This window comes from Tiliqua scincoides, chromosome 5 (assembly GCF_035046505.1).
Source record: "Tiliqua scincoides isolate rTilSci1 chromosome 5, rTilSci1.hap2, whole genome shotgun sequence".
In the NCBI taxonomy this organism is placed as follows: Eukaryota; Metazoa; Chordata; class Lepidosauria; order Squamata; family Scincidae; genus Tiliqua; species Tiliqua scincoides.
Window position 1 is genome coordinate 116083871 of NC_089825.1, and position 11365 is coordinate 116095235.

General features: G+C 44.0%; 1 protein-coding gene across 1 annotated transcript; it reads left to right on the forward strand.

The window, feature by feature from the left end:
* Window positions 1–180: 180 nt before the first annotated feature.
* Window positions 181–10315, forward strand: LOC136653340 (vomeronasal type-2 receptor 26-like). The gene is made up of 7 exons (XM_066630250.1): window positions 181–227; window positions 2904–3011; window positions 3489–3780; window positions 5291–6148; window positions 6926–7153; window positions 7952–8078; window positions 9396–10315. Exons 1-7 carry the CDS (start codon window positions 181–183, stop codon window positions 10313–10315), a joined length of 2580 nt encoding a protein of 859 aa, XP_066486347.1.
* The last annotated feature ends 1050 nt before the right edge of the window (window positions 10316–11365 follow it).

Genomic DNA, 11365 nt, shown 5'->3' on the forward strand with positions numbered 1-11365 from the left:
CATGGAGCCTTGCGCGACTCAGGGCAAGGTTTCCTGGTACTGTAAACTGTGCTTCTGGAAAACTGGAAGCACAGTTTCTGCCCCTGTCGGAAGCCTCAGAGGTTTCAGCCAGATCCTATACCCTCACACCTGGAGCATTTGCCCCATCGGACCTAATGAAAGGTCCGCAACTGGGTCAAAATGCTGAACCTGGCTGGCGGCAAGAGCACGCTCACCTCACAAGCCAGGTAACCACCCCCTCACTCCAGGGCCAGCCAATCCAGATCAAGAAGGTGGTTCTGCCCCATGCCTGTGGGTGGGGCCAGGGAAATGCAGTTGCATGTTCATTGCACCACTGAGCTTCTGCTATTTTAACACTTAGAAGCCTGATGAGGTAGCATTAAAAAAAGAACCAATACAAACATGTTTTAATTTTGGTGACAATGGTGACCAAACATTTTATTTATTGTTGTCCACTTCAAATCTGTTAAAGTATCAATTAATTTAATTATCAATTAATTAAAGTAATTTCAATTATTTTTATCAGATAAAAGTAATTTATCTGATTTGCTGGTCCTTTCCTTTAAATTAGTAATATGTGCTGCACAATGGCTTTTTGTGAAAGAACTCAATAAACAATGTGTTTAAAAGTGTGCTTCTTTCCTAATATAATATACGCCTCCCACCACCGCCTGCCAGCAGTGGCCTCCTGCTGCCTCCAGCATGTACAGGGGTTTGTTTAACTAGGTAGACACAACTTGCAGATACGGTGCAGGACCAAAGCTGGAGAACAAGCCCTACAGGGAAAGGTTGAGGGAGCTTCTTATGTTCAGCCTGTCTCAAAATTATCATAAGTGCTCTGAAACAGCAGGCCTTCTAGGAGTGCTGGTGGGAAGGCCAGAGCTTCCCCCTGGTGCCAGTGTGTGAAATGATGCTGGCTGGAGCAGATAAGCACTTTTTCATGGGTTGATATTATAAGGTGCCCTGCATGTTCCCATAGCTGAGTCAGGTGGTTTGACTTAGACCAGGGGTGCCCAAACCCCGGCCCTGGGGCCACTCGTGGCCCTTGAGGAAACCCAATCCAGCCCTCAGGGAGCCCCCAGTCTCTAAGGAGCCTCTGGCCCTCTGGAAACTTGCTGGAGCCCACACTGGCTTGATGCAACTGCTCTCAGTGTGACAGCCAACTGTTTGACGTCTCGTGTGAACTGTGGGATGAGGGCTCCCTCCACTGCTTGCTGTTTCATATCTGTGATGCAGCAGCAGCAGCAGCAAAGGAAAGGCCGACCTTACTTTGTGCAAGGCCTTTTATAGGCCTTGAGCTATTAAAAAACCTTCATTCATTCATATAAGTTCCAGCTCTAATATATTCATTTATGTAAATTTATTCAAATTTGAAATGTAAATTAATTCTTTTTTTTCCCTGGCCCTCAATACAGTGTCAGAGAGATGATGTGGCCCTCCTCCCAAAAGGTTTGGACACCCCTGACTTGGAACAATGGCCAGATGAGAGCTAAACTCAGCAAAGATTCAGCAGAGTTCAACCAAGATCCTTTATTCACATTGCTGATACCTGATAGTCTGGCATGCTCATTGTACATGTTATACACAAAGGCTACCTTTGGAATATGCCACTGAGTGCTGGCAGACTAGTGAGGGTGACAGACAAATACCTGTCAGTATCCTTGTACTCAAAGGGAAAGGAAAGGAATTGTACTGAAAAGGAATGGGTGCCTTGTCCAACATCAGGAAGAGCAGAGAAAAAAAATTGACCTTAAGCCATGAACAGTGACTACCAGTCAGTACAGACAAAACAGGTGAATGTATCCATGACCTGACTCAATGTAAAGCAGTTTGCTTTGTGTCCAACATCAGAACCACTGCCATACCAGTGTTCTCAAAGGCATTAGAAAGGGAGGCTTCCTTTCTGTGGCTGCCACTGCCATAACAGCTGAATGGGGAGGGAACAGCTGGAGTCAGGGGATCAAGAAAGGGACAAGGGGTGCTCCACAAGCTTGGGGAAGCCAACACAGACAGGATGACAAGACTTAAAGGAGTCATCGTAATGTCATTGGTAGCATGAGGGGTTTCAAAAGGAAAAGGGAAAGCCATTTTCTGATGTCTTCATTTTTAACCCTTATTTGTCAGTCACAATTACGAATGGAACTAGAGTAAGAGGAGGTCCACCCATCAGTGAACAGATTGTAAAATGTCTTGGTTCTTTGTCGTTGAAAACCTCTCCTTCCCTAATCACCTGGAAGCTTCGTTTTCCTGTGGGTCATTTTGGCTGCATATCTTTGGCTGCGGCATTAATGTGCTAGTGAAGATTTGTGTTCAGGAGTGATACACATATTTTATCCTGCAATTCCACGGGGAGATTGTAATTTGGAGACTTATTTTCTCCCTGTAATTATCAACAGTACTGTAATTTCTGCTCTTGTTGGAGCAGTGACTTCTAGCAAAACTAAGAACCAAGATTGTGATGAATTGCATAAATAGCTCCCACATCATTTTTATATGTGTCTAGAGACTGGCAATATTCCATCAGGCTAATGTCTGATACTTTTGACTCTGTAGTCCAGGCTTTAGAGCACTATAGATAACTGCTCCACTGAGTTCAATGGGACTTACGTCCACATAAATGACTATGCAATTGTAGCTTTAGGCTGCAATTCTAGCCACACTTTCCTGGGAGTACGATCCATTGACTATAATTGGACTTACTTCTGAGTAGACATGCATAGGTTTGGGCTCTTAGAGACTCTAAGGAGAATAGGGAAACCAGAACATCTGGATCTGGTGAGAAGATCTGCATTTACAGTGTTGACATTATTGAGTGTGGTGTTGATGCTGCTTCCTCTTTTGGCATACATGATGATGCATTTAGGAAAATGCACCGTCGGTGAACCCCTCCTTATTTTTCACAGATATTCTCAGCCAGGTGACGTTATCATTGGTGGCATTATTTCTCATATCTTCATGCCTTTTGAACCAAGTAACTTCAATGAATACCCCTACCTGGTTGGTGAGAGCCTGTAAGGATTTTTCCCTTTCTTACATAATGTGTAATCGTTTCAAGATAAGGAAGCATTTGTTCCCTTGTCTCAGAGCTGCATTGTAGCTGCCTCAGTGCTGGAAAAATAGATGGGATTTGGATCCTAAGTTTCTGTGTTTGTGTGTCCTTGATGATGGTCAGCTGAAAATTATCATTGTCTGATTACCTTGTTGAAAGTCATATACTTTCATGAATGAAATGGTTTATTTTTAAACAACCAATTCTTAGTCAGGATCCATTTTCTTTGGATACAGCCCTTAGTATGCAACTGAGATCTTGATGACCAGGTGGACATAAGAGAGAAGTGTGATAGGGTAGTGAATGTACGCATGTTCTTGGTTGATTACAGATCATTGGGTAAGATCATTGGGTAGTTGAAAAGCGTTATATAAATACTGTTAATAATTCTGCTAAATCCAGTTGTTACAACTGTTCTTGCATACAACTCTCTTTATAGTGTATTGACTAAAAACTACCAGCATATCCTGGCCTTGGCATTTGCTGTAGAAGAGATCAATAAAAACAATCAGATCCTACCAAATGTCACATTGGGCTTCCGCATCTATGACAGCTACTTCAGCGAAAGGTGGACCTGCCGGGCCACACTGGAACTTCTTTCCACACAGAAGAGATTTATCCCCAATTACAAATGTGATGTCCACAGCAATCTGATAGGAGTCATTGGGGGATTGTACTCTGAAATCTCTCTGCAGATGGCAGCCATTTTAGGCACCTATAAAGTTCCACAGGTAAGGATGTGTGGCTGTGTGTTTCTGAGAGGAGTGAATGACTTATCACAACTCACTTCCTTTTTTAGAGGTCACTTCCAGAAGTCACTTGAGATAAACAGGCAGAACCTTCTTGCCCTTAGAATTCCATGCGCATCTCAGGAAGCTCTTTGCGATGACTTCATAATTTATTGTGGTTCTCAAACTTTTTAGAAATGGGACCCACCAAAAAAAAAAAAGTTTCATTTTACCAGCCACTTAATTTCTATGGCTATAATGGTGATTAGGCAGCAGTGTTCCCCACAAGTAGCAGGTTGTTTAACTCTTGATGCACATAGCCTAATCTACCCTCTCAGTTTCACAAACCACCAAAAATTGGGTTATGATCCGTGGGCCATGGACTCACAGTTTGGGAACCAGAGCTGGAGAGGACCTTAGAACTCATCTAGTCCAACCTCCTGATAAGTGCAGGCAACAACTAGAGCATACCAGACAAGAGGCTGTATGGCCTCTACTTAACAGATCTCAAAGGAGAACTTGCTACTGCGTAAGGCAGACTGTTCCAGAGCTGGAGAACTCCTACAATTAAAAACATTCTTCCTCATGCCTAGCTTAAATGTACTTCAACCCATTGTCTCTAGTCCTGCCCTCAGCAGCCTCTGATGAAGTCGACTGCAGTCCATGAAACGTTAGTTGTCACAGGATTCTTTGTTTCACCTTGTAGTATCTTTCAATGTATTGCCCATGACAGTGTTTCTGTAATTTCGTCTCCCTCATTGTGCATTCATTTTCTCTGACGATAGAAACTGAAATGTGGATATCAACTCAGTTAAAACATGGGGAAAAAATGTCACAAGTTGGGAAGTCTACTGACTAGGGCAACGCAATCCTAATTTGCATTGGAATAGGATGGCTGGCTGGCAGGCTTGCACTGTATCTAGCTCAAGTTTTGGGCTGGCTGTGACTTGACCTGAGGCAAGGAGAAAAAAGAATTCTCCTTACCTCAGGAAGAACTGCAGCAGCCCCAATGGGGATACTCGGATCTGCGCCACATCAAGAGGTGGTGCAAATCCAAGCTGCCCAGGACTGCCCTGGGCTGCCTGGGTATAGGATCCGGCAAAAGTGCTGGATCCTGGCCATGCCCCCCTGCTTCCCTGTCACTCACCCATGGGCCTGCCCACTGCCTGCCCTCCCACTGCCCCAGAACGCCTCCCTCCCGCCCTCTCCATGCCCCCCAGACTCCCCCCAAACCGCCACGCCAGTCTGGAAAGACCAGTGCATATTTACCAATCCACCAGTGCAGTAGGGCCGAATTTGGCCTCTGGAGGCTGGCACATGTCATGTGCTGGCCTCCCTCCTCTTATGTCTGTGTGAATATGCTTTATGACACTTTTGCAATGATGGTGGACCAGCACAAGGGACTTGCGTTGGCCCAGGGCGCCTTTTGGATTGCACCCTAAAGTTACAAGCACTCTAGTATTTCATTCTGAAAATGTTTCTCTCTGTCTCTTCCTGCCACATCTTTCTCTAGCTCACCTATGGCTCTGCTCCAGTGATTAGCAATAACATCAAAGCCCTTTCCTTCTACCAGATGGTTCCACAAGAAGCTCATCAGTACAAAGGGATACTCCACTTATTTCTGCATTTCAGCTGGACATGGGCTGGGATGCTTGTTGCAGATGATAACAATGGAGAAAGGTTCTTGCAAACCACAATACCGGCATTTTCTCAGAATGGGATCTGTTTTGCTTTCATAGAGAGAGTCAAGGCAGCTTATATCACTGATGTCTTTGACATGCTGCAATATGGGGCAAAACTCTATGATTCTATCATGGACAGCAAAGCCAATGCATTTATTTTCTATGGAGAAACACAATCTATGATCAATTGGAGATGGTTGCTACACCTACCAGAGATGGAGTTCACAAGGACAAAGGAAGCCAAAGGGAAAGTATGGATTTTAACTGCCCAGATGGAGTTTGCATCACTGATCTACCAAAGGAGTTGGGATATACAACACATTCATGGTGCTTTAGCCTTCACAGTTCATTCAAATGAACTAGAAGAATTCCAGACGTTTCTTCGGGACAGAAACCTTTTAAGTACAAAAGGCGATGGTTTCATCAGAAATTTCTGGGAGCAAGCATTTGTCTGTGACCCTCCAAATGTACATGTGGACAGGGATGTAAATGAAGTGTGTACTGGGACAGAGACATTGGAAAGCCTGCCCAAGTCTGTATTTGAAATGAACACAACTGGCTATAGCTATAGTATCTACAATGCTGTCTATGCTGTGGCATATGCTTTAAATACCATGCTTTTAGCCACAACCAAACACAGCATGGTTGCAGATGGACAAATGAAGTTTAAGGATAAACAGCCATGGCAGGTAATATTCAAAGCAGCACCGACTTCCAGTTCCTCTTGTCCTGGAACTGGGTTAAACTGTGATGTTAGTTCTTGCTTTCACAGCTCAAGTGGTGCCTTGTGTCCCCCTATACTACAGAGCCCCCAAATCCCTGAGTTCCCCTTGAAAGATAGATGCAGTGAAAGTGGACATTCTGGAGGGATTGGGCAACCAACCCCCTCCTGAGTACCTGAAACCTGGCAGTAATCGTAAAATCATTTGATCCTGTTAAAAAAATTAACACCAAAACAACAGGGTGAAATTACATGGCACAGAATAAGGCACTTACCACCAAAAGGTAAAAGAAAGTTTTAATGAGTATGTTTTGTGTTTGCATCTCTGGCTGGTAAATACAAGGGGCTTATTCCTGCCCCCACTAGCTCTTTCTCATTCTATGAAGGAAAGTACCTTCTTATAAATGTCATTGAAAGTAATTGAATATAAAGGAAAGTACTTTTTTATAAATGCAATTTTCTGGGCTCAGAAATATATTTTGGGGGATTGCAATGTTTCTGACTCTGATTTTAATGGCTCAGTCAAAGAGCATTTTTCTTTCTACACCCTCACTCTCCTAGCCCCAAATCTCACCTCTTCAAAACACCCCAATAATATTATACTTAAGAAAGCACTAGCAGCCCATTTGCGACACAAGCACTATATTAACTTGATGGTTGTATTGAGCTTTGTAACTGCAATTGCATATTCACATTCATAACCTTATGATCCATTGACTCCATTTTCTGTGATTTCTCATGCTAGCTCCATCACTTTCTGGGACGTGTCTCATTTAACAACAGTGCTGGAGACCAAGTTTCCTTCAATCAGAATGGGGAGTTAGTAGCTGGGTTTGACATTGTCAACTGGCTTGTTTCTTCCAATCAGTCCTTTCATAGAGTTAAGGTTGGGAGGATGGATCCCCAGGCTCCTTCAGACCAAGCATTCACCATTAATGACAGCGCTATCCTATGGCACAGATGGTTCAAACAGGTAATGATGCCAAAGTTGTTTGGGATGAGTTGAGCTGTGATCTGGGAAATCCACAAATCAACTAACTCTGAACCACCTATCATGAGAACCAGGATGGTGTGGAGGTTGTGGTGCTGGACATAGACTTGGAATATTCAGGTTCGAATTCCCACTCAGCCAGGAAGCATCTTGGGTGACTTCGGGCCAGTCAATATCTCTCAGGCTAACCTACCTCACAGGGTTGTTGTGAGGACAAAAGGAAGGAAGGAACCATGTACACCAACTGAGCTTCTTGGAAGAAGGGAGATGTAAAAATGTGGGGGGGAAATTATATGGTCCAATGCAATCCCCCCTATATCACATGAATGCTATGTGACAAGGAAAAAGTGCTCTTATAGGCACCAACTGCAGGGGAACCTAGATAGGGGCCACTGCAGGGAAAAGGTTTAAAGTTCTTCTAATTTCCACCATTCTTCTGATCCAGTGGCTGTTTTTTTTAAAAAGGAAGTCCAGCCCATTACAGTGCTAAATATGATCTTAAGGCAACATCCACTTTTAAGTGAAGTGTATATCTAGCAAATGCTTGTGTCTCATGCTGTTAATCACATTGGTGAGGTGTTCAACTACATCCCTTTCTATGCTTAGGAAAATGCTATTTAAGTGCCCTCTGTAAACTTAAGTTCAACATTACTGTGCATCAATGGTCCACCTATTTAACAGTAGTTTTACTAAAAAAATATGCACATGCAAAAATCAGTGGACATTCGAAACAGATTTTCTCAATGGCAATACACTACTTTTTTCCCCTTCATGAAATAGGCATTGCCCCTTTCCCTATGTAACGACGACTGCCCTCCTGGCTATAGAAGGACAAAGATAGAGGGGAAGCCCTTTTGCTGCTACGATTGTGTTCCATGTCCAGAAGGGAAGATTTCAAATCATCATGGTAAGCAATATAGTATCCAGAACGATTGCATATATGGTCTATGATCCAAAAGATTATTCCTGCCAGATCCTTGCGTACTTCAGAAGACATGCCATGTGAGGCTGGGAACAGATTTGCTCTACTGTAACAGGGTTCCCAAATGTAGTACTTTTTAGTTTGTCTACAGAAACAAATGACTGCCCTCTAGGACAGGAAATGTTGCATGGGTATTGAGTAGGAATAAAAGTGATTGACATACGTATGAAAGAAATGTGCTATAAATGAACTCACAGTTGTTATGGGCAAATTTGTCCCTGCTTTCATACCATTCATACAGACATCATTTGGGTGATACCAGGCTCTGAAGCAGGGGTTTTGTCCCCAGTCAATTGTTCATTGTTACTTGATCATTTATTTCATCCAGGTCATCTTAGGGATCCTGAAAGAGTAGGTTTTAAATGAGGAGAAAATCTAAAGTTTGCTGACTAAGGCATGAACAGCAGCAAAAATCATAAGTTGCCAAAAAGCTTGTATTTTATTTTATTATTTTGGTTAGTCACAGCCCACCTGATTTTTCTGAATATCAAGTCCTTCCCAAGGACCTAGATATTTAGAAGTATTTGCATAAAATATGTGCAGTTCCAGGTAGAGCTGTTTTTTTGCAGCTCATATGTTGTCATTTCATTCACACCTAAGGCAGTGGCTCCCAAACCTACCCTGGTCATGGTACCCTTCTTTTGTGGTGGTGTCTTCTTCCTGACTGTCCCAAGCACCATCATCTCGGATCATGCAAGATCTCATACAATTCTTGTGAGATCGTGTGCTCCCTGGGGCATTTGGTGGGCCGCTGTGAGATACAGGAAGCTGGACTAGATGGGCCTATGGCCTGATCCAGTGGGGCGGTTCTTATGTTCTTATGAGATCTTGTGAATCTTACAAGATCTTGTGTGATCCAAGATGATGTCCTGAGAGAGCTGGGAAGATGGTGCCACCATCTTGGCTCACATGGGATCATGTACGATTCTCGCAAAATCTAGCACAATCTAAGATGGCAATGCCCAGGAGAGGCAGGAAGAATAGGCCTCCAGGCACATGCCACAGCACTCTTGTGAGTTCACCATGGAGCCCTCAGGGGCCATGGCACACAGTTTGGGAACCACTGCCCTAAGGTGTGAAGGTATAATTCTGCTTTTCAACAGAAAAAAAAAAATCAAAGTGTTTACATGGGGAGGTGCACAAAGGTGGAAATGAGAAAACGGTTCTCTGTCCCAAAGGGGCTAAGAACAGATGTGAAGATATTGGATACACATAAGAATCATTTCTTTTTTCCCTCTATAGACATGCATGACTGTTCTAAGTGCCCGGAAGATCAATATCCAAACAAAGACAAAGATTTCTGCAAGCCCAAAGCTTTCAGCTTCTTGTCTTATGCAGAGCCATTAGGGACTGTTTTAGCCCTTTTTTCTCTTTTGTTCTTCCTAGTCACAACTCTAGTACTAGGAATCTTTATGAAGCACCACAACACTCCCATAGTCAAAGCTAACAACCGAGACCTCACCTACACTCTTCTCATCTCCCTTCTGCTCTGCTTTCTATCTCCTGTGTTATTCATTGGCCAGCCTATGAAGGTGACCTGTCTTCTCCAACAAATTGCATTTGCCATCATCTTCTCACTGGCTGTGTCTTGTGTGTTGGCAAAAACCATCACGGTGGCTCTGGCTTTCATGGCCACCAAGCCAGGATCCAGGATGAGGAAGTGGGTGGGGAAAAGAGTGGCCAGCTTCATTGTTCTTGGTGGCACTTTCATCCAAGCAGGAATCTGTACTATGTGGCTAGCCACCTCTCCCCCATTCCCAGATATTGACATGCATTCAGTGACTGAAAATATCATACTAGAATGTAATGAGGGCTCAACAAGCATGTTTTACTGTGTCGTGGGCTACATGGGCTTCTTGGCTATTGTGAGTTTCACTGTGGCTTTTCTTGCCAGGAAGTTGCCAGATAGTTTCAACGAAGCCAAGTTCATCACTTTCAGCATGCTGGTCTTTTGCAGTGTTTGGCTCTCCTTTGTTCCAGGCTACATGAGTACTAAAGGGAAACACATGCGAGCTGTAGAAATCTTCTCTATTCTAACCTCAAGTGCTGGGTTGCTGGGTTTAATATTTTTCCCCAAATGCTTTATTATTATTCTGAGGCCTCAACTGAATAACAGGGAACATCTGTTAAAGGCAAAAACACTGAAACACAGGCACCGCTAAGGGGGAGTGGGTGTAGCACACTGCCCCAGGTACCACACCCCAGGAGAGGGTTGGAGGGTGACAGGCACACCACCCAAGCCCCTGCCAAGAAGAGCCCTGCACAGTGCATCCTGCAGCGAAGCAGTTCTGGTGGTCTCTGGGTAACATTTTCTTTCTCCTCTGTATAGCTACTTATTACATATGAGTCCTAGCTTCATGAATAGCTAAAGGACATTGAATTGCTTTTAGTTGGTTTCCTCATGAACCATTCACTAAAGTAGCTATGCTGTGTCTTCAAAACTAGACATGCTAGGGCAAAACGGATGCCATTTTTTGGAATCGGCACCCCAAATATACCCAGGAATTGGTGTAACGTTTAAGGAAGCAAAATGTGTTTAAGGAAGCACCCAAGCCCCTGCCAAGAAGAGCCCTGCACCACCTTTGGGCCCTCCTACCTGCCCTTGCCTCTGAACAGCCAGAAATCATAGCCCTCCCCTCCCCCACAGAAGAACTTGGTGGCATGTGATGATGCAACTATGTCATTGTGTCACCACCAAACAAATTCCGGGTGCAGGTGCCTACATGCCAAGTGCCAGTGGGCTAGGACCCACCACTGCTCTCAACACCTGCTGCTTGTCGCCAGTAAGGGGGCGTCACGCAACTGGGGGTGTCATGCAGCATAGGACAACACCAATTCTGGGGGGTACGCTCTGGCAGACGCAACTGCTGAAACATTTCTGAAGTCTATCAGTCCAACTCTACTCAGCATGTCTGCTCAGAAGTAAGTTCCTTCAGAAGTGAGAAGTAAGTGAATGCAATGAGATGTGCTCCAAGGATTGTATGTATGTGATTGTAGCCTATGCATGATTACATCTGGGACTATTATTTAGATTTCATTGAGCTTCTTCACCCTACTTGCTTTTTAAAAACATATTGGCATCCTTTAGTCTCGGAAGACTATGGTATCGCGTTCTGAATGGTGGCTCTGGAACAGTTTCCTCTCCAGTACGCGAAGCCTGGGTAAAGTAGGTATGGAGGATAGGCTGTTACCCATGCAGCAAATCCCCCCTC

Excerpts from the sequence above, each read along its gene's own strand:
- LOC136653340 (XM_066630250.1), top strand. The coding sequence starts at position 181 with ATGCTGAACCTGGCTGGCGGCAAGAGCACGCTCACCTCACAAGCCAG. Across the intron at positions 3,012-3,488 it reads TACCTGGTTGGTGAGAGCCT|TGTATTGACTAAAAACTACC; the intron begins GTAAGGATTTTT and ends CTCTCTTTATAG. Across the intron at positions 7,154-7,951 it reads GGCACAGATGGTTCAAACAG|GCATTGCCCCTTTCCCTATG; the intron begins GTAATGATGCCA and ends TTCATGAAATAG.